General features: G+C 45.2%; 1 protein-coding gene across 8 annotated transcripts; it reads left to right on the top strand.

The window, feature by feature from the left end:
* The first annotated feature begins 2,005 nt into the window (after positions 1 to 2,005).
* Positions 2,006 to 21,144, top strand: LOC147995859 (ERV-BabFcenv provirus ancestral Env polyprotein-like). Of its 8 annotated transcripts, XR_015684076.1 has the most exons (5): positions 2,038 to 2,264; positions 5,126 to 5,257; positions 6,102 to 6,439; positions 13,327 to 13,513; positions 14,719 to 15,729. XR_015684076.1 is itself a non-coding variant. In XM_087655012.1 (3 exons), the coding sequence occupies exons 1-3, from the start codon at positions 2,209 to 2,211 to the stop codon at positions 15,130 to 15,132; spliced, it is 657 nt and encodes a 218-aa protein (XP_087511138.1). In that variant the 5' UTR covers positions 2,038 to 2,208; the 3' UTR covers positions 15,133 to 16,081. The 8 variants fall into 8 exon arrangements, 1 of the variants encoding a protein (XP_087511138.1); XR_015684077.1 differs by lacking the exon at positions 6,102 to 6,439 and having other exon boundaries at positions 2,006 to 2,264; positions 14,719 to 15,726; XR_015684078.1 differs by lacking the exons at positions 6,102 to 6,439; positions 14,719 to 15,729 and adding an exon at positions 19,020 to 21,022 and having other exon boundaries at positions 2,018 to 2,264; positions 5,172 to 5,257.
* Positions 21,145 to 21,906: the final 762 nt, after the last annotated feature.

Genomic DNA, 21,906 nt, shown 5'->3' with positions numbered 1-21,906 from the left:
ACTCTGGTTAGTTCAGGAGAAAGTAGCCCAGAGCTTGAATAGCTGGGGTCACGTTATCCAAAGAAAATCCTTGCCTTCTGGAATCTCCATGGTGAGAGTGGTTCCTTACCAACTCCTCACATCCCAGGCATGTGGGGCTTCACCTGCTCTCCTCTGGCCATGTGTCTGTTCTATCCTAGTCAGAGCTTCTAATGACAAGTCTTTATAAGCTCATAGCCCATAGGACAGACAGGTCTCCAACACAGCTAGACAGGGAATTCCTCTGGGGAACATGGGAATGAACTTGGGTGCAGAGGAAACCATCTGACCTTGATGTCTATGTGTCCTAATATCACCACTATATGAGGTAAGAGAAGTTATTTTTTCCAGAGAAGGTCTCTGGAAGCTAAGAGGGGAAGCTGTGTGCAGCAACCCCTATAATCAAGCCTCAACAAACCTCCTACGAGTCATAACACAGGCAAGTAAGCTTCACTTACTTAAAGCAAGAGGGACAAAACTGGTGAATTACCAGGAGGTTCTGGTAATGTGGCAGTATCTTACCTTCTGTGGTGGTTTGAGTCTCCCTCCATAGCTAAGTAAAGCCACTGAGGCCAGGCATGCAGCAGGGTTGTCCCCGCATGGAGGCCCACAGTCATTTTATGAAGCTGTAAAGGTAAAGTCTGGGTTACCTTGGAGACACCAAGAAGCTGGAGATGCTGGAGCTACGGGATGCTTGCCAAGGAAAGCCACAGACTGAGTTTGGCATCAGTCCAAAAGAAAAAAATAGTGCTTTGTAATCAACGAAGTTGAAGGGAGTTGGAAGTATGGAGAGCACTTTGACATCAGACATGGAGATGCAGAATTTCAAATTGGCTCTGACAGTTTTAGGTCTTGCCTTCATCCATATTTTCTCACCATACTCCATTTTATGCCTTTTAGAGTAGTAGTGTGTATCTTATGCCATTGTGTTTTAGAAGTATGCAACCTGCCTTTTACAGGAGTTACAGTTGAGAGACGGCCTGAAGTCTCAGAAGAGAATGAGTTTTCAACTTTTAAACCACACTGAGGCTGTTATAGACTATGGGACTTTTGAAGTCAGACTGACTAAATCTTTGCATTGTGATATGGTTGCAAGCCTATGCACCTGGAAGTGGAATGGGATGTTTTGAATAAGAATGGTCCTCCATAGGTTCATATATTTAAATGCTTGAGCATTAGGGAGTGTGTGGGGCAGCAGGCAGTGAAAGGTACCCTGATTCTTGGTCAAGATAAGTCGAATCCCCGGGAGACCCGAAAAGGGATGAACAGGTGCGTTCCCATTCTCCCGGGATATTAGGGCCTCACATAGCCGTGCCCCGGAAAGAACTCTGTGGAGAGGTTTAAGACAGACCAGTCATGTAGGGCAATGCCTCAAGCCCCTCTTCCACAGGTGAGGATGTGACTACAGGTCATATAGGCTTAAGACAGAGCACATGTAGAAGTGAGAGCCCCCCCTTAAAGGAGAATCATAGAAGCTTAAGATCTACAAATATAAAATTAAAAGAGTAAGCCCCAGAAGCCACAAACTCAGGGCTAAGCCCTGCCGCCAGGAATGGCAGGCCATAAAGATAAAGAAAAGGAATACAAAAACCAGCTCAGGCTATCGAGGACTGACCCATAAACCATCCACAGACATCCCCCCAGCTTACTCAGAGTCATACTTTAACCAGATGTCCTCCAGACCCTGATAAGCCCCTACTTGTGCTTTTCAGCCATTGTGTCCTGCAGAGAGCATTCAGGAAACCTGACAGCCCAAGCCTAACCAGAGGTGTTTCAAATACAGATGCTTCATCAATTCTGACAAACTTTTAAAAATAATGAGGACCTAAAGACCCAACCCTTCTCCTGATTTAGTAGCTCTGTTCCAGGAACCAGGGGGCCATAAAACCTTCTGGCGTCCCCTTATCTCCTAGAGCCATAAAACAATCCTGTAACTTGTGGTGCATTCCCCTTTGACATCCCCCATCCCCTGGTGCTCACAGCCTCTGCCTTTAAATGCTCTTTCTCCCAGCCTCTCATGGCCGACACCTCTGTCTCCTGCACGAGAAACATGTAGGCCCGGAGATCTCTGTAATAGGTCTCCGTAATAAACCTCGCCTTTGCTTATTACATCCAAAATGGTCTCTCTGTGTCTGGGGTCCACGATTTCCCAAGACTTGAGTAAGGCTCTCTCTGCGTGGGATCTTTCATATGGGGGCTCATCCGGGATCTTCGCGACCACCCCAGACTCCGAAGACCCCTTGGAGGTGAGTTAGATATTTGTCTGAGTGTTTCTGTGTGAGCGGCGCCGCATTTGTCAGTCTGTGTCTGTCTGTGTTTTGGTTCCGCCGTGTGTGTATATATGTGTGTCTCAGTACCGGTGGAATCTCACTCTGGTCAGTGCTTAGAGAGTGGACGTGGAGTCTCACTCTGGTCAGTACTTAGAGAGTGGAAGTGGAATCTCACTCTGGTCAGTGCTTAGAGAGTGGACGTGGAGTCTCACTCTGGTCAGTACTTAGAGAGTGGGTGTGGAATCCCACTCAGTGTTGCCTCCTAAGAGAGTGGATGTGGAATCCCACTCTATAGGAGAGGAGAGTAGATGTGGAATCCCACTCTGTGTCTGTGCTAAGAGGGTGGATGTGTATTCCTGCCCTGTGCTAGGAGGGTGGATGTGTATTCCTGCCCTGTGCTAGGAGGGTGGATGTGTATCCCCACTTGGTGCAGCTGCCTTTGTGGTTTGTGAGGATCCTCTGGCTGCAGAAGGGGGGATGCCCCAGAGTCCTCAAGCTGCAGCCCCTGGAAGAAGTTCCACGGGCGGAGAACAGTTGGGAGAGCCCAGCTGTGGACAGTCAGGAAGACCTGACTCTGGTTTTCTGGAACAAAGGAGATGGAATGCTCCTTTTACCTAGGCGGGAGTGGACGAGGAATCCCACTCCATCAGAGGTCGCATTCGGCTGCCTATTTAAGTATAGGCGCGGACAAGTGTGCTTGGTTGTTAGACAAGAGGACACTCTGCAATCCTGTTGGGAGGTGGAATCAGATGGTCCATCTCATCCCAGAAGCATCTAAGGTTAAGCTGCAGTTTGGGCCAGGTACTGAAGGTACCAGGCATCTGTGGAAATTGGTTATAGGATGCTTTGTCTTGGTCTTGTTTCTCTGGTTTGTTTTCTGTGGTATTGTCGAGTGTCTTTTTGGCTTTTGTTTCGTTTTTGAATTTGGACTGATGACTGTGTTTGAAATCTTGGACTGACAACTGTGTTTGAAATCATGAAACTGTTTGCTTTGTTCATCAAAGAGTTTTACTTGGTCCTCTTGGTGCTTAAGTTAAAAGTTAAAAATAATTTGCTTGAGAAAAATTGTTTTCTGCCAGGGAGTTTTGTCTTTCTCTCTTGAGCCTCCTCCCCAAGGAGAGAGGCCCCTCCCTTTGCTCCCTTTGACCAGCCTAGCTGCTGTTAACAGTTGTGTAAACAGACATTAACAAAAACCTTGAGGAAGAAACCGCTTGTAAATTAAAAAAAAAAAAAGTTCCCCAGATTAGGCCGCTGGCTATAGAACAAGTATAGTGAGTAGAAAACTTAATTTTATGGACCCCGCTCTAGTGGCGGTGTGTTGGTTGATAGCCAACGTTAATTTTTAAAACATAGTGTTTTATCTGTGCTTGTGCTCGCAGCACACAGTAGAGGGGAGCGAAACTAGCTGCGGAGCTGCTGCAGCGAGCATGGGGACTACTCAAGTCTCACCCAATTTTTCTGGCTCTTCAGGAGCTGTTTAAAAGAAAAAGGCTTAGGATTGAAAAAAAAAAAAAAAACACTACAGAGAGATTTCTTAGTGAATTGCTACACCTTGGTTCTCAATCTCCGGGAATCTCATGGTGGACAGCTGAGATAAGCTGAAAAAGGATTTAAATTTTGCTTGGGAGCAAGGAATCTTAAAGGCGGAGTTTCAGCTGGTATGACACTTAGTGCGTAGCTGCCTAAAAGATCAGAAATGCTGTCAACAGGCTATAAAAAAGGGACAGGCTGTGTTAGAAATGCTACAGGAAGAATGATCTAAAAAGGCTGAGAGTGAGGTGGGGGAGGACTCTAAGGAAAACAAGAACAAGAAAGGAATCTCTGCTTTTAGTGGCCAGACCTTCAACTCTTGCTCATAGAAAGAGAGTGCTCATTAAGAGAAGTTCTTTAGGGAGCCTGCCTTATCTGCTGGCCCTATTCCAAGAGAGGAGTCAGTCTCCAGCATTAAATTACTTTTCTCCCTGGTCATCATTAGCATAGAGAATGCCCTTGATCCTATCCCCACAGCAGCCAGTTCCTGCCCCCCCCCCCCCCCCCGTGGTCAAAATGCCCCAGGTTGGGGGACAAAAAAGCCCATAAAATAGTTTCAAAAAAATCAACAACAAACTGTGAAGAACTTTGTTTTGCCAGTCAAAATTTAAAATTCAGGCTTTGGCTGTGGCCAAGGTCAGGATTAATGTTTTCTTTTCCATGGGCCTTTAGCCCAGTGAGACAGCTTGTTAAAGGACTACTACTGCAGTCCTGGTATTCAGAGACACGGAGAGAGGTATAGTTTTGTTTTTGTTTTTTTGTTTGTTTGTTTGTTTGTTTTTTGTTTGTTTTTTGTTTTTTGTTTTTGTTTTTTTTTTTGTTTTTTATTAAAGGTTGGTACTACAGTTTTAACAATCTCTTTATTAGATATAAGAGACAGGAAGCCCAGTTCAGCTTTGACTCCTGCCTCAAAAATGGCAACAAAAAAGTCCTGATAGCCCCAGGTAAACTGGTTACAATTCTTTTGTCAGCTGCTTAGTATCTAACACCCAGGTTCTAACCGTCTCTCCATCCTTTTGCTATTAGTTCTTACTAGAAGCCTAGTGTCCTTCAGAGGCTGGGTTTATTGAGAGACAGAGCCACTGAGCTGGCACTAAAGGGAGGTACTCCTTAAAGGAAAATCTAAGTCCAGAGAGACAGCCAGTAACAGATAGGCTGCCCCTCTGTTCACTTTTCTGTTTCACAGACACAAGGTTTTTTTGTCTCAAGAAAGCCTCCTGGTTTAGCTGTGTGACTAAATGCTATTTGCCCTCTTCAGTGGACCTCTATTCTCAAGATTCCCTTGTTTTCTCACCATCCCATTTGAGATGTTTGTTAGTAACTGTTACAAGTCTTCTTTACCACCGAGGAAAGACCGAATCTTACTAGAGGCCAGAAAAAATGTTCCAGACACGGATGGAAGGCTCTCACTTCTGCCTGCTCTCTTCAGACGCCTGAAGGTAGGGAGTGCTCCAGGTCTGCCACCAGACTCCAAGGGTGGGTCTCTGAGGGGCTGGAAAATGGCTCACCAATCTGGCTAAAATAAGGAAAGGATATGAAGAAAAAGTTACAAAAATTTGAAGGGTTAAGCTAAGTTGCTGAGAGTTAATATAAGTTACAGAAAAAGTAAGGTTAAACAGAGAGACTGAGAGAAAAAAAAAGAAGAAACTAGAAAGCTAAAGAGAGATAAAAGACAAGAGAGGAACATATACTGGCCACCGTAGTTAGGGAACCTAGGAAGACAGTACCTGGCAACAGAAGAGAATTCCTGGCTAAAAATCAGTGTGCCTAATACAAAGAAAAAGGACATTGGGTCAGGGACTGCCCCAGAAAGAACAAGAGGGGCCACTGGAGAGCCTCTCGGTCCTAGAGTGCTGGCTATGTACAGAGATAGAAGGGAAGCCTGCCCAGTTGTTTTGTGGATACAGGGACCCAATGCTCTGTGCTCCTATGCCCCCCAGTGGGCCAATATCCAAAGACCTTAAGTACAAGGGGCTACTGGCAAGGAACAATACTTATGGACTACCCCCATCCCTTGCTCATGAGAAATTTGCTCTTCAAAATGGCTTACATGGGCTGAAATGGCTGGGTGAGGCCATGTGTATACATATCTACAGTCAGTGTATGTGGAGCTTAAGACCTGTCTAGGTATAGCAGTACCTGATGCTGAGAGATGTATAGCTTAGTGCCATTCTGTCTGGAACACATCATTCCTGCCAGCCGGGCACTAACAATTATCACCCAATCCAGGACTTAAACTGTGGTAGAGTGGCTGATGTTTTGCCTTTAAATGAAATGTCCCAGAGGATGGGACCACTGGTCTAGATTCTCCACCGGTTGGGGACAATCTGGTCACCTTGCTGCCCAATCCTGACCTGGAGCCACCACAACACGAGTGTCAAGCACTGGCAGAAGCCCATGGGTGGAGGAAAGACCTCTGCAACTGGCTGATTGACCCCTGCTGAAAGCCGAGGACCTTGTCCACAGACGGGAACAGTTCTCTTCATGAAGGTCAGAGATAAGTGGGTGCTGCCGTGGTGGACAACACAGTGTCATCTGGGATGGCTGAACTTCTACCCCCAGCACATCAGCGCTGCAGATGCCTTTACCATCTTTTGGATGCCCTGGTGAAGCCAACAACTGTGAGTACTATTCATTGCTCAGGATATCAGAAGGAAGAGATTCAGTGGCATGGGACAGTAACAAAGCAGATAAAGTGGCTCGGAAAATGGCTATGCAGGAGCCTATCCTGGTTACAGGCCTGCAAGAGACAGCCACTGGGAACTGGGATTGGACTAAGGGATAGCCTCACTTAGAATGTACAACAGAAGAAAAGGCCCAAGTTGTTTAAAAGATAAAAAGACAATGACACACTTGGGGAGAAAGCTATACCCCCCCAGAGAACAAACAAAAGACTCACTTTGCCAAATAAAGAAATGGACTCATTTAGGAGATAAGAAGTTTGTCCAAGTAGTTAAGGTGTATGTAATAGACTTTAAGATTTTAGCCAAGAGAGACAGTAAAAAAGTATAAGGTATGTCAGTAAGTGAATGCTTAACAAACAAACAGGACAAAGAGACCTAGAGAGTTTAGTAAAAAGTCGAAGTGAACTTCACTGAGATAAAACCAGAAAAATATGATCACAAGTATCTCCTAGTGCTTGTAGATACCTTTCCAGGAATAGATAGAAGCTTTCCTCACCAAACAAGAGATGGCCTCGGTAGTCATCAAGAAGATACTGGAAGAAATCTTCCCCCGGTCTGGAGTGCCCAAGGTAATCTGGTCAGACAACGGCCCTACTTTCGTTGCCAAGGTAAACCAGGGTGTGGCCAAGTATTTAAAGGTCGATTAAAAATGATATTATATTTACAGACCTCAAAGTTCAGGACAGGTAGAGTAAATAAATAAAACTCTAAAAGAGACCCTAAACAAATTGACAATGGAGACTGGCACAGACTGGGTGACACTCCTTCCCTCTTGCTCTCTTCAGAGCAAGAAATATCCCTTCCAGATTCAGCCTTATCCCCTTTGAGATCTTATATGGGGCCTCAGCTCCCCTGACTGTATTAGATGATGTTACTAAACCAACACGTCATAGTAATAATGATTGATATGCCAGGCCAAAAGACCTACAGGTGATACGAAAAGAAGTCTGGTCACAGCTGACAGCAGCCTATACCCCAGAGACCCCTGAGACATCTGATCAGTTCCAGGTCGGAGACTACAGCTACATACAACGACATGGAGCCCAGACACTCGAGCCTCTCTGAAAAGGACTGTACCTGGTGCTGCTGACCACCCTGACAGCCACATACTAGCTGTTGGGGCTGAGAGCTGAGACCTAGAGGGACACTCAGCATGTTTGCCCTGGGTTCCATCGGGATAGGTGTGGGAATAGGCTTGATTTCTATTACAAATGATATAACATTACATATGTTAGTACTCCTAACACTTCTTGGGACTGTGCCTCAGGGATCACAATCTATATAAGTTTAGAAGTTCTAAAAGCTAGTCATGACCTTGGTGTGTAGGTTTAGATAGTGTCCAGATAGAATCCTGATGCTAAAGACTTAATAAAAAAAAAAAAGTTGAGAATTACTTAAGGCTATCTAGGTGCTGCAAGGGCAGCACAAAGACATCTGCTGTTGCCCTACAATACAAGGCTTATAGAGAATTCAGAACTGCCATTGACTCAGATATAAAAAGAGTAAAAGACTTTTTAGCTGACCTCCAAGAATACCTAACCTCCCTCTCAGAGGTAGTCCTTCAAAATAAGAAAAGATCAGACCTGATATTCCTTAAAGAAAGAGTCTGTGTGCTACACTAAAAAAAAAAAAAAAAAAAAAAAATGTTGCTTCTATATAGACCATTCAAGAATAATTAAAGACTCCATAAATAAACTTTAAAAAAGGTTGAGACAACAAAAAACAGAGATTCCTTAACCAAGTTGAGTAAAAGATTTTACTCAATGTTAAAAGAAAATGGGGGAATGAGAGACCCCCCCTTAAAGGAGAATCATAGAAGCTTAAGATCTACAAATATAAAATTAAAAGAGTTAGCCCCAAAAGCCACAAACTCAGGGCTAAGCCCTGCTGCCAGGAATAGCAGGCCATAAAGATAAAGAAAAGGAATACAAAAACCAGCTCAGGCTATCGAGGACGGACCCATAAACCATCCACAGACATCCCCCCAGCTTACCCAGAGTCATACTTTAACCAGATGTCCTCCAGACCCTGATAAGCCCCTACTTGTGCTTTCCAGCCATTGTGTCCTGCAGAGAGCACTCCAGGAAACCGGGCAGCCCAAGCCTAACCAGAGGTGTTTCAAATACAGATGCTTCATCAATTCTGACAAACTTTTAAAAGTAATGAGGACCTAAAGACCCAACCCTTCTCCTGATTTAGTAGCTCTGTTCCAGGAACCAGGGGGCCATAAAACCTTTTGGCGTCCCCTTATCTCCTAGAGCCATAAAACAATCTTGTAACTTGTGATACATTCCCCTTTGACATCCCCCATCCCCTGGTGCTCACAGCCTCTGCCTTTAAATACTCTTTCTCCCAGCCTCTCATGGCCGACACCTCTGTCTCCTGCGCGGGAAACGTGTAGGCCCGGAGATCTCTGTAATAGGTCTCCGTAATAAACCTCGCCTTTGCTTATTACATCCAAAATGGTCTCTCTGAGTCTGGGGTCCACGATTTCCCAAGACTTGAGTAAGGGTCTCTCTGTGTGGGATCTTTCAGAAGCAGGATCACACCCCCAAATATGTAGATGAGATCTTCCCAAGCTCTCAGGCCAAACCAATAGGAAGTACCTGCTGTCAAACACTGACCCATCCAAAAAAACTGTATTTAAGTGTTGTGTTCAGAATTAAAGGTATGCAGGAATTATTCCATCATCTGAGAGCTTCTGTCATAAGAGCTGTAACACTGGCGCTTGGGGAAGAGATCTGCTTCCCCAAATCATCACCAGAAGCTCCCTGCACCCCTCGCTGGCTAGTCAATCTCCTGCTGGCTCAGCATGGCCAGGTAACCAAAGCAGTGGCTGCACAATGGAAAAGGACCTGCAGCAGGGGTTGTGAAAGCTGGTCCCCCCTCCCTGCCTGAGTTCTCTCCCTATCGCCCAAACCCACACACCTTGCGGGCCAGAGATTGCTGTGAAGAGCCACGGGTGCCAGAGCCCTACAACTGATGCCCACAACGTGGTGCTCAACGACCTACACAAGTATATGAGTAGATAATGTGGAACTCTGGAGATGAGCAACCTATCCTTTCCTGCTGTGCTTTCAGTCAGTGCTATCGCAAGGATTTGGACAAGCTGAAGGGGCAACCGAAGCCTCCCGGCCAGAGCTACTCTCTGGTGTTGGCTGAAGGTCCCTAAAACCCGAAAGCCCACAATGGGTGTTGGCAAAGACTCTCTATCTAACCTCTCCTTAAAACAAAAAGAAAACCTGGTAATACAGAAGCCACTTAAAAGCCACAGGGCAGCTGCCAGTTCTTAAATCCGCAGGAAGGCTTAGCATTTTGGACTGAAGGACCCTAGGTCTTACTGAAGTGTCGGAGCTATTAAGAGGCTTAGCCTGGTAGAAAGCAGGTAGGTTTTGGAGTTCCTGTGAAGGACCCTAAGGGCTTTTGCCAGCCTTACATCCCACAACCTCAGGTCAAGATTAGGCCAAGTATCAACTTCCTGCCTCAGGTCAAGACTAGGCCAAGTTCCATTCTCCACCCATAGTTCTTGGGAAGAGCAGGGACATTCTTGAAAATCCTCAGAATGTACTGACTGATAGTCACCTGACCCTCTGGTCCCAGATAGAGTTCGAATGCATGTCATATGCTTGCTAGCCAATAGATCCTAAGGTCAATATGCTTAGTCAATTAGTTTAAACTGTGACCTTGCTGATATAACCTGTACCGCTAAAAAGTATAAAAACTGCTTGTTATAGACATTCAGGGTCACCTTGCAATCACTTTCCACGAGGGACTAATTGGAGGTTGAACCTGACACGCCGGAAAATAAACCTTTTGCGGTTGCATTGAACTCTGTTCTCATGTCTCACTTGGGGGGTCTCCTGGTAGTTAAGATTCACTTTGAGCCTTACAGGACGTCTGTGGAGTCCCCCAAAGCTGACAGGCCAAGGGAATGTTCCCACTGGACAAAGCTTTTCTCCTCTTTTCTATAAAGAACAATTCACCACCATATAAGAAATTCCCCCAGACATTGCTTCCCCACTCTGGAGCAGTGTTCTGCGGCTTCCCACAGCCTGACAGCCTGACAGCCTGACAGCCGCCTGGTGGCAGCAGTATGAAGCAAGTGTGGTCAAACTTCCTGCATCCTGTGTCCCCTAGCGGCTGTACCCCGTGGCAGAGCAAACACAGGGCTCTTCAATGCTTCAGAGGAGACATTAAACAGTCTGCTTCTCCTGCCCCTCCCTCTCCCACCCAAGGGCAGGGCTCCATTAAAAAACAAAGGAGCTTCCACCTGCCTTACTCCACCTCCCCCCATCCAACTAGGGAGAGATACCTTATAAGCCTTAGAGGTAATTCTTACCACCCAACCAGAAAAAGACCACATTAGGACAGAAGATATTACCTATGAAGAGAACGGAATAGCCAAGGAGGCCCTAAAAACCCTTCTCCAAAATCACCCCCAATTCTAAAAGCCACTGTTAGATTGAATACTCTCTACCTTGATTGGCTCTCCAATGAAGTCATCTGGGTCCCACAGTGACCTCTATCAAGGGAGAAGCTTAGAGCCCCACACAGGTGGGATAACAACTGATGCTACAGGATTTGATTTTAACAAAACCATACGAGTCTGGGGCTCTCCCCAAAGAAGACTGCCCCATGTTTCAGCCATCTCTGCCAAAGTTCCCTTTTAGCAATAGATTAAAAAAAAAACAAAAACAAAACCCTGCTTTTTCTCCATCCCTCTCCACCTGCCAGACTGCAAATGCTGTGCATTCTCAGTAACCCCGTTACCAACTCTGGCCCAGCCTCACGATATGAATGGATTATGCTCCCACAAGGAATGGCTAACAGTCCAACCACTTGCCAGGAGGCTGGGGCCACTGCATTTAAACCCTATTTAGACAAAGGACTCAATATATATGACTATATGGATGATAAATTAATATGGGAGACACTTCCACCTCCACCTCCCCCTCCCAGCTTAAGGGCCAGCTAATACCTTTCCTAACTACCCTAGGATTTAAAATAGTTCCTCACAAAATCCAACTTATTGTGCCCATTACATTTTTAGGAACAGAGCTCTCCCTTACGTCAATACACCCCCTCAAACTCACCCTTTCCTTCCCTCAAAAATTAACTCTCGCCTCCCTCCAGAGCTTTTCTGGGCCACCTCAGTTGACTTTGACCCTTCCCACAAGCACCCTTCAACTTCTCTTTAACCTCCTAAAAGGAGATAAAAGGCCCTCCTCCCCAAGAACATTGTCCCTGGAAGCAATCCAAGCTCTAAATTCTGTCAATACAGCCCTAAAAGATATGGCTCTTCATAGGTATGACCCAACAATACCCATACAGCTCCTTATCTTTAGCTCCTCCCCTACACTTATAGGATCACTTTACCAGCCTCAAGGGTGATGGAATGGCTCCACACCCCTATGGGTAGTGCACCCAAATTTTAAATGAGGTGGATGCAAGTGCCAGCATGATTTAAAATGGCAGGGATAGAACCCTGCAAACCCTAGGGAAAGAACCTGACATTTTCGTCACCCCCTTCTCCCTCTCTGACATTCAGTGGCTAATCAGAAATCACTCCCACTTTGCTATCAGCTTAATAGGATTCCAAGGATAGATTCACAACCATTATCCTGATGAAAAATGGGCCTCTGCACTCCCTCTGTTGTGATGGCTGCCCCCAAACTATTTTCAAAAGGACCCATAGGGGAAGCCCCTTCAATACCGATGAGGGGAAAGAGGGGAGCTGTGGCAGTAATATGCTACTTCCCTGAGGAAGAACCCTCTATCCTCTGACTCATAGAACTGCCCCATCACTCTCCCAATATAAAGAATTATGTGCCATCTATTTACCCCTAAAAGAAGTCAAAGGACCATGTTAACCTTTTTTCAGACAGTGTATATGCTGTCAATGTGCTCCCCTGGCTGTCAAGATCCTTCATCCCCTCTACTCATACAGGTTTCCATTCTCCTACAGGAAAGATCCTCCCCCATCTATATCCAGCATGTCAGATCTCACAGTCCCCTGCCAGGTCCTATATTTGAGGGAAATACACTTACTGACCAAACTGCCTCAACAGGGATGTTCATGCTCTCCACTGACAGGCAGATCAATTTCATTCACACATACACACATAATATAAAGGGGCTTCATGCCCGCTTCCCCCACATCCTCCTTGTTCAACTTCAAAGGATGCACATGTTCCTCGTGTGCATCCCTCATTGCCACCCCAGCTTTACAAAGGATGGGCACCAATCCCCGAGACCTCAAATCCAATGCCTTATGGAAAACAGATGTCACCCATATTCCCCAATTGGGTAGAAGTACGTTTTTGTCACTATAGACATACACTCCCATTTTATATGGGCCACAGCCCAAAGAGGTGAAAACTCTAAAGGTTAATTCACCATATGCTCTCTGCCTTTGCCATCATGGTCATTCCTCAACAGATACAAACTGATAATAGCCCCGCCTTCATTAGCTCTCATTTCAAAACCTTCTGCACACGAGAGAAATTGCCCACCATACAGGGATTCCCCACAACCCTCAGGGCCTAGGAATAATAGAAAGAACGCATCAAACCCTAAAAGTCCAACTCCTAAAACAAAAGAGAACCACCTAGCCCCTTAATGTACAACTAATGATGGCTTTGACTACTCTAAACATATTTGACATCTATAAAAACTCCAGAATCCCACCTATCTCCCTCCATTGGCACACACGAAAATTAACCCCTCCCATCTTGGTACAATGTTGAGATCCTATGGATGGAATTTGGAAGGGACCAGACCCCCTTCTTACAACCAGGAGGGGTTTTGCTTGTGTTTTTCCACAGGTCCAGCCTCACCCTATCTGGATTCCCACCAGAAATGTCTGACACTACCCCACCAACCAAGGAGATGCTCTGCCTCTCACTGGCAGACCAAAGGTCAAAGAAGATGAGGAGGCAGAGGAATCACCAAATACAGAGGGACAGCAAGATCTCCTGGAAGGACATCCAGGACCTGGCGACTGCTGCCCAGGCATGTGCCCTCCACAGGCCCCCCTCTCCTCTGTTTTTATGGCTTTTTTTTTGTCATTCTTCATGCTAACTCTGCTACTGCCCAGTCTCTCCCTGGTATGTGTATACCACTGGAGATTCTACACTAGGAAAACCTATAATGGATGCAACAAAGTTATAGAAACCCAGGACTGCCCACTTGAAGGCTGTCAGACCAGGATTGAGATCCCTCTACACCCAGACTCCACTCCACTATCTCCAGCCCTTTACTCTGCTTTCCTCACTGAAACACAGGCGAATGTCTGCAGGAGATCTCCACATTTGGAGGTTGCAGATATTGGAGCTGCAGAATGGAATTCACCAGCCACTGTGGCACCATGCTCACCAACCTTAAAACTCATTTTCAGCTTCCCATCAGTCATTCATGGGATGAACATTGGTGAATCGGAGTCATGGATAAACCTTACCCCAACAGTCATGCCAAATACCCTGCAGCTGACCTGCACATCTCCCCTGAGCCTGTTCCTGCCTCCAAATCAGTCTTTACTCATGCTAACATTATCCAACAGGAAAATCAGTCTTTACTCATGCTAACATTATCCAACCGGAAAATCAGACACAGAAGGAACTCCGAGCTACCCTCTCCTGGCTACAGTACATCTAATACACAGCTGACCTCCTTCCCTTTTTCTTTTTTTTTTTTAAGATTTATTTATTCATTTATTATATATAAGTACACACTGTAGCTGTCTTCAGATACACCAGAAGAGGGCATCAGATCTCTTTACAGATGGTTGTGAGCCACCATGTGGTTGCTGGGAATTGAACTCAGGACCTCTGGAAGAGCAGTCAGGTGCTCTTAACCGCTGAGCCATCTCTCCAGCCCCTGACCTCCTTCCCTTAACCACCCACCCCACTCTTCCCAATGCTTTTCCTGTGCTTCCTGTGACTATTATTAGCAGCCGTTACCATTAACATTCCCCTCCATGACCTCCATGGACCCTTACCCACAAAGAAAGAACAGGACATTCCTCTTTTTGACCTACCCCACCTCTTTGCCTCATAGGGCCCTCCTCAAAACCCCATTCTACATGTGTCAGTGACATCACCATCAACAAATCAGTATGTGTTTACCCTTCTGCCCTCCTCGGGTGCAAAGGCACTACAGGTGCCTGTATTAACCCCCCTTTCTAAGGTTCCTGCAACCCTGTGATAATTGTCCCCCAGGTTTATCTCTATGAACCTGAAGAACTCACCTTGCAAATAGGAGGAAGCCAGAAGAAGAGAGAGATCTTCATCCCTCTGCTCATTGGACTAGGCCTTGCTGTCTCACTGGGTGCAACAGGAACCACTGGAGCAGTCCTTGTTCAAACACAACATCTGGCCAGTGTCTTCCAGGACAAGCTTGACCAGGCAATGGTTTCCACTATAGACAGCCTTGAGGCTCTTCAATGCCAGATAACCTCCTTAGCAGGAGTTGCTCTCCCAAACCAAAGAGCCATAGACTTACAGACTGCTGAACAGAGAGGGACTTGTGTTTTGCTCGGGGAGGAATGTTGGTTCTATGTCAATGAATCTGGGCTGGTAGAACAAGATATTCAAATGCTCAAAGAACTCCGGGGAAACCTCAAGGCATGCTAAAGTCCCAACACTCCTTCCCCTTAGTAGTCTAACTCCTTGATAGCTTGGGTTCTTTCCCTCCTTGGTCCCATAGCCATTGGAGCCTTGCTTCTCTTGGCACCCTGTCTCATTCAGTTTCTAAAGCAGCAGATGAGTAGCATTGCTAAGGTCACTACCAATCAGGTCTTGGTTCAGTATCAAACTGTTCCCAACATAGGGACAGTTCTTCTGATGATACCTCTCCCTTATACAAGGAAAAGGAGCAGTTGTGGGGCAGCAAGTTGCAAAAGGTACCCTGATTCCTGGTCAAGATAGGTCAAATCCCCAGAAACCCTAATAGGGACAGCAGGTTCATTCCTAGCCTCCCAGATCAGTGTCTCACTAGCTGCAGTCCCCCACAAACCCCTGTAGAGAGGTTTGAGACAGACCGAGTCTTGTAGAGCAATGCCCCAAGCCCCTCCTCCACAGGTGAGAACTTGACCACAGGTCACACAGGCTCAAAACAGATCAGTCGTGGAGACAGGACCATGCCCCCAAATATGTAGATGAGGTAACCCACCCAAAAACCGTATTTAAGGGTCGTGTTCGGAATTAAAGGTGTGCAAGAATCACTCCATCATCTGAGAGCTTCTGTCATAAAAGCTATAACACCACCACTTGGGGTAGAGATCTATTCTCCCAAAATTGCCACCAAAAGCCCTCCTGCACCCCTTACCTGCGAATCAGTCTCCTGCTGGCTAAGCCCGGCCTGAAACTGAGGCAGAACAACACCTGCCCAAGTTCTCTTCCTTTCTCTTGGACCCATGAACCTAGCCAGACCAGAGACCTCTGTGGAACACCTCCCACATGGAGGCCCACAGGAATGACATTACTTGAGAGGGATTAAGAGGTGTGCCTTGCGGTGTTGGGGATTTAGCTCAGTGGTAGAGTGCTTGCCTAGCAAGCGCAAGGCCCTGGGTTCAGTCCCCAGCTCCAGAAAAAAAAAAAATTAAAAGAGGTGTGCCTTGTTGGAGGAATTATGGTACTAAGGATGGGCTCAAGCCATGCCCTATAGCACTCTCTTCCTGTTGCCTGTGTGGCAGTGTCCAGGCCAGAGTAATGGCAACCAGCATTGGAGCCTTGGAGTAGAACTCACCAGATCCTGGCTACAGCTACGAGGGCACCTCAGAGAGGCAGAGCCCCAGTGGGGGATTGTGCCCAGAGTGCCCTTTGTTGCTGCTAGAGTTTCTCCTGCTTTGCTCCCTCCATGTTCTCCTTGTATTTAGCTTGGTGTGATTATTTTGTGTGAGAGCCCCACTCCCTCCTCTCTGGGCAGTTTACCTGTAGTACATAATAAAAGTGAGGATTTACCCAGAGGAATTGAACTTCCTGGAAATAGTTTAAAGACATGAGTGACTAGGGCTTCTAATGAGGAATATAGAGAAGGTAGAAATAAAGACTAGAAAACACCTTTTTCCAGCTGGATGCAACAGTTACCAGAGATAGAGACTAAAAACAAGGAAGTTTCAGGCACTGTCAGCCCCTGAGTCTTGCCTGTGGGAGACGTGCCAGTGGTTGAAAACGGTAATTATGGTCCTGTAACTATGGTTAGCTCTGAGTGTCCTGGATATGTAGCTTACAGATGTAATTATGGGATCTTGGTATGCACCTCAGGAAAACAGCCTTATAAAAGGAAAGCAAATGACCTTATGGTGAGTGTAAGAAAGAGAACATAGATGGCTTACTAGGCCAGCAGAGCAAGGTGTTGTAGAATAAAACAAAAACAAAGTACAAGAAAATTGGTTGAAATATACTTTGCTTACATACACCTTCTTAATTAATAATAAAAGAAATATTGATGTGGGATAAAGATGCAATTATGGGAGGAAAAACGGGAGAAGATGGTTAACCACGTGTGGGCTTCCTCCTCAGAACCCTGACCTGCTGGAGCTGTACATCCAGATGGAGAATTCTCAGCTCTTTCTCCAGCACCACACCTGCTTGCGTGCCACCATGCTTCCCGCCATGATGGCAATGAACTACACCTCTGAAACTGTAATCCAGCCCCACTGAAATGCTTTCCTCTAAAAGATTTTGCCGTAGACATGGTGTCTCTTCACGGCAATAGACCACCGACACCTACAATCAGGAAAAAATATTGTTATCAAGTAGAACAGAGGATGAACAACAGGCAAATGAGGACCTTTCAGAAAGTGAAATGTGGATAGATAAACATTATCTGAAGGTGTGGTCAAATCAGGAAAGACCAAGGAAGGTGCTGTAATCTGCAAGGAGAAGCTACGGGGGGGGGGGGGGGGGGGGCAGGAAAAGCACTTCTGTCTGAGAGGACAGAGCAGAGGGCATGTGGGGGAGGTAGGTGAGCGCCAACATCATGACTAGATGGAGCCAAGAGAATCCTTGACGGCTCAGAGGTCAAGGATCATGCCAGAGAACCGTCAGCGGTAGGAAACCTGCCCTTTTGTTATCTTGAGAACTTACAGAGCTACTTCTGAGAAAGTCACTACACCACTGGGGATGTAAAGCAAAGAGCTAACCTGATGGGGTTGGACATGAGCAAGATGGAATGGGAAGCCCCAAGTGATGCAGACTCAAAACCCCGCACATTGCAAAAGGGATCTTTGGGAGGTGACTGTACCGACAAGAACAGGCACCAGAAAACATGCAGTACTGCAGATAGACAGCAGAGGGAGCTAGAATCCAGCCAAGCTCCTAAATAGAAACGGAAGTTACTTGCTTTTTAAGCCAGACCCAGGAAGCCCAGGCTGACCATGAAAACACAATGTGGCCAGGGATGGCCTTGTGCTCTTGATCTCCCTGCCTCCTTATCCCAGGTGCTTGGATTACAGTATTATTATTGTGTGTGCACGACCTTCACAGCATACACGTGAAGGTCAGAAGACCGTTTTAGGAACTATAGGCCCCACACTTTTAGACATATGTTAGAATGCTTGTGTGGTTCTCGCTTGCTGACTCATCTCACTAGCTCCAGATGTATCTTTAAAACTGGGGTATGAGGGACTAATGAAACGACTCCGTGGTTAAGAGCACTGGCTGCTCTTCCGGAGCACCTGGGTTGGATTCCTAGCACTACACAGTGGCTCACAACTACCTATAACTCCCGCTCTAGGAGATCTAATGTCCTCTTCTGACCTCCTCGGGCATCAGGCACACATAATGAACACATACATGCATGCAGGCAGGCAAAGGATCCATCCGCATTAAAAATACTTTTTAAAAACAACAAAAGTAGCCCAGGCTGGCCTCGAACTTGTGACCCTCCTGCCTCTGCCTTCTTCAACAAATCCTACCGGCATGCACCACATACAGAGGCGAATGCTCACAGCCAACCATTGAACTGAGAACGGGGTCCCCATTGGAGGAGTTAGAGAAAGGATTGAAGGAGCTTCTTAAGGGGTTTGCAACCCCATAAGAAGAAAAATACCCACCAGCCAGAGCTCCCATGGACTAAACCACCGTCCAAAGAGTAAACATGGACAGACCCATGGCTCCAGCAGCATACGTAGCAGATGACGGCCTGCCTTGCAGGGCACCAAAGGGAGGAAAAGCCCTTGGTCCTGCTGAGACTGGCATCCCCAATATAGGGAACTGTCAGGGCGAGGAGGCAGGAAGGGGTAGGTGGTTGGGTAGGAGAAAGTGGATAACATTTGAAATGTAAATAAAAAATATCCAATAAAAATGTTAAAGCAAAAAGAAATATAGATAAATGATCTAAAAACAAGATCCAACATCCAACCACACTCTGTTGACAAGAAGCGTACTTTAGATAGACGGTATGAGCCTTTAATTAAAAATAAACACGTGGAGCAGGAGCAGGCGGGGCACTTCCGGAAAGCCGCACTTGAGAACTAACCGCTTTTCCTCTTTCTCTCTGTCACCCCACCTTTTAGACTCGCTGGCAGCTAGCTTCCTGCATCCTTCTCTATCCTCCATGGCACCGAGCCTTTCCCAGACCTTCAAGAGATGGGAAGAGAAACTCTCTACCCTGAACGTTCTTGCGCTTCTCTTTTCTGTAATTGTGTCATGTATGTTCAGAGTAATTATTTTCATGTAAAAGTTGTAGTGAACTGCGGCCACTTCAGGGTTGTTGTTTTTTTTTTTTTTTTATCCATTTTCATGTGCTGAGAGTATTATTTTATTCGTGGCGTACCCCATTAAAATGCTCATGTGCATTATAAATGCAATTTATAAATGTGAGTAAACCTCCTGTTGCAGACCGCCTTACAAACATAGGAACTCTGAATTTCTAAAGCCCATTAAAATGATATCTTGGGCCTATTAAGTGTTTCATAAAATTTTAAGATGGTAAATTCTTGTTTAAAAAGTACTCATCAAGGGGTTGGGGATTTGGCTCAGTGGTAGAGCGCTTGCCTAGCAAGCACAAGGCCCTGGGTTCGGTCCCCAGCTCCGGAAAAAAAAAAAGTACTCATCATAGTCAGACGATAAAGATTCCACTGAGCTACAAAATGTAATATAATAACATAAATTTTGATAGAAATTTCCTTCCAAACAAGTTAGGCTCTAAGTAAATACATGTTAGTTGTAGCAAACATAGGTTAATTTTAAGTTTGCTCACTTGCGCGTAATAGTCTCACAGATAACAAAAAAAAAAAAACATACGATTTCTGTTTCAAAGAATTTTACAAAACGTTCAACACTGCCAAGTGCAAGGCTTTGATCAAAGCTGGACAACGTGCAAAATACTATGTATCATGTTTGCTAAAGATCTTGGGGTCATTTCCTTTTCTCGGTGGCCCCTCTGCTGCTGCATGCAGAGGCACACCGTTCTGGACAAGATGTCGTCCTCTGAGCCCGTGTCTCAATCCTGGTTCAACAAAATGATCGTCACTCCCTGAGGATAGCAATTCATTTTAAGAAATTATTTCCATCCCAGCCTGCAATTTTCCCCCTATGGGGTAATCGACTTCTTCTCAGATGCTAACTTTATTCCAAAACCTAAAACGATGACTTATCTCTGTGTTTTACCTGTATTTTGTATGTGTGTGAACATGTATGAAAATACATGCACTTTAGGTATTGTAAGGATTTTTTTTTTTTTTTGCTAGTACCACCTCTTTAAAAAAAATCATTTTAAAAACCACTTGAAGGCTTGCAAAGACATCTTAAGGTTTACGGGTTATCTTTTTTTTTTTTTTTACAGACAAAAGTTTATTTTTCATTAAGAAAAAAAACCCTCAAGGATTAACTATTGAGATCTAAGTTAAAAACCAACGATGAAAAATTTAATTCAGAGCTCAGGAAAAAAGCATGAGATTTGCACATTTTTCCCTCGGGCACCAGGCACACATAGCGAACACATTCATGCATGTGAATGTCCTGTGTGACATCACAAGGACAGAGGAGACTGCCTTCTGTTTGTCAGGAATACACTTGTGAGACCTGTACAGCTTCAGTCGGCAAAGCAAGAGGTAAATGCCACCTGCAGGGACCTCATCCAATGCAGACTCCTTACAGGAGCTCCCTCCCAGGAACTGAGTCCAATGTCACACAGGGTTGTTGAGGCAAGCACATATTTCTCGGAAATGTTTAATTGATAGCTATGCTAATACACATTGAGGTCATAAGTATGATAAATACCATGACTATTATCTAAATACTCTTGTTTTGTCTTAGAACTTATATATGGAAATCAGGCCATAAGCTACTTGCTACATGATGTGTAGATCAAAGGAATTTATCATAGAATTTAGAAAAATAAGACCAAAACGTAGATTACAAAAGGATCTAGTTGGACAGTGGAGTAACATGGATGATGGATAAATAGAGGTAAATAAGCATTTTAGTTATTTTAAGATGTCTATGCTCATTCTAGCCCATTTTCAATTTACCCAAGGGTCAAATTTGGTAAAGAAAGTGATTAAAATTGAATGTGAAACATCTATGTCCATATAGTTTTAATCCCTTTAAAAGGCATGTATCAAAATAGCTACATTGCTAAAATAGTGTTCTATAGATACAAAAATAGGCTAAATTTTATTAAACTACATACAATCTAAAGAAATACAGCTTATTATGTATGATGAATTTTCCGCACATCTGCTGAAAGCATGGACAAGTATACACCATGAGATGGCCATGCAATACTTTTTTAATGGGAAAGATTGATGCTGCTGCTCCATTCAGTCCACTGGTGCCCAAACAAGGCTCTTCTCTGCTACATATGCAGTTGGAGCCCTGGGTCAGTCCATGTACAGTCTTTCAGTAGTGGTTGAGACATCAGAAACTCTGGTTGGTTGGCATTGATGTTCATATGGGGTTGCAAGCTCCTTCAACTCTTTCAATTCTTCCTCTAATTCCCCCCAAGGGGGTCCTGTTCTCAGTTCTGTGGTTTGCTGCTAGCATTGACCTCTGTATTGGACATGCTCTGGATGTGTCACTCAGGAGAGATCTATATCCAGTCCCTTTCCCCATGTATCTTTTAGCTTCATCAATCTTATCTCGTTTTGGTGGCTGTATATATATGCGCCACGTGTGTGTCAGGCTCTGAACGGCCATTCCTTGAGTCGCTGCTCTACACTTTGCCTCCATATCCCCTCCTATGGATATTTTTATTCCCTTTTAAAAAGGAGTGGGAGCATCCGCATTTTCGTCATTCTTCTTCTTGAGCTTCCTGTGGTCTGTAGATTGCATCTTGGGTAATTTGAGATTTTTGGCTAATATCCACTTATCAATGAGTGCATGCCAAGTATGTCTTTCTGTGATTGAGTAATCTCACTCGGGATGATATTTTCTAGTTCATTCCATTTGCCTATGAAT

The sequence above is a fragment of the Rattus norvegicus genome, chromosome 3 (assembly GCF_021556685.1).
Source record: "Rattus norvegicus strain SHRSP/BbbUtx chromosome 3, alternate assembly SHRSP_T2T, whole genome shotgun sequence".
NCBI classification, from domain to species: Eukaryota; Metazoa; Chordata; class Mammalia; order Rodentia; family Muridae; genus Rattus; species Rattus norvegicus.
Note: the sequence above shows the minus strand (reverse complement) of the source record. Positions and strands in the feature narration are given on the sequence as shown.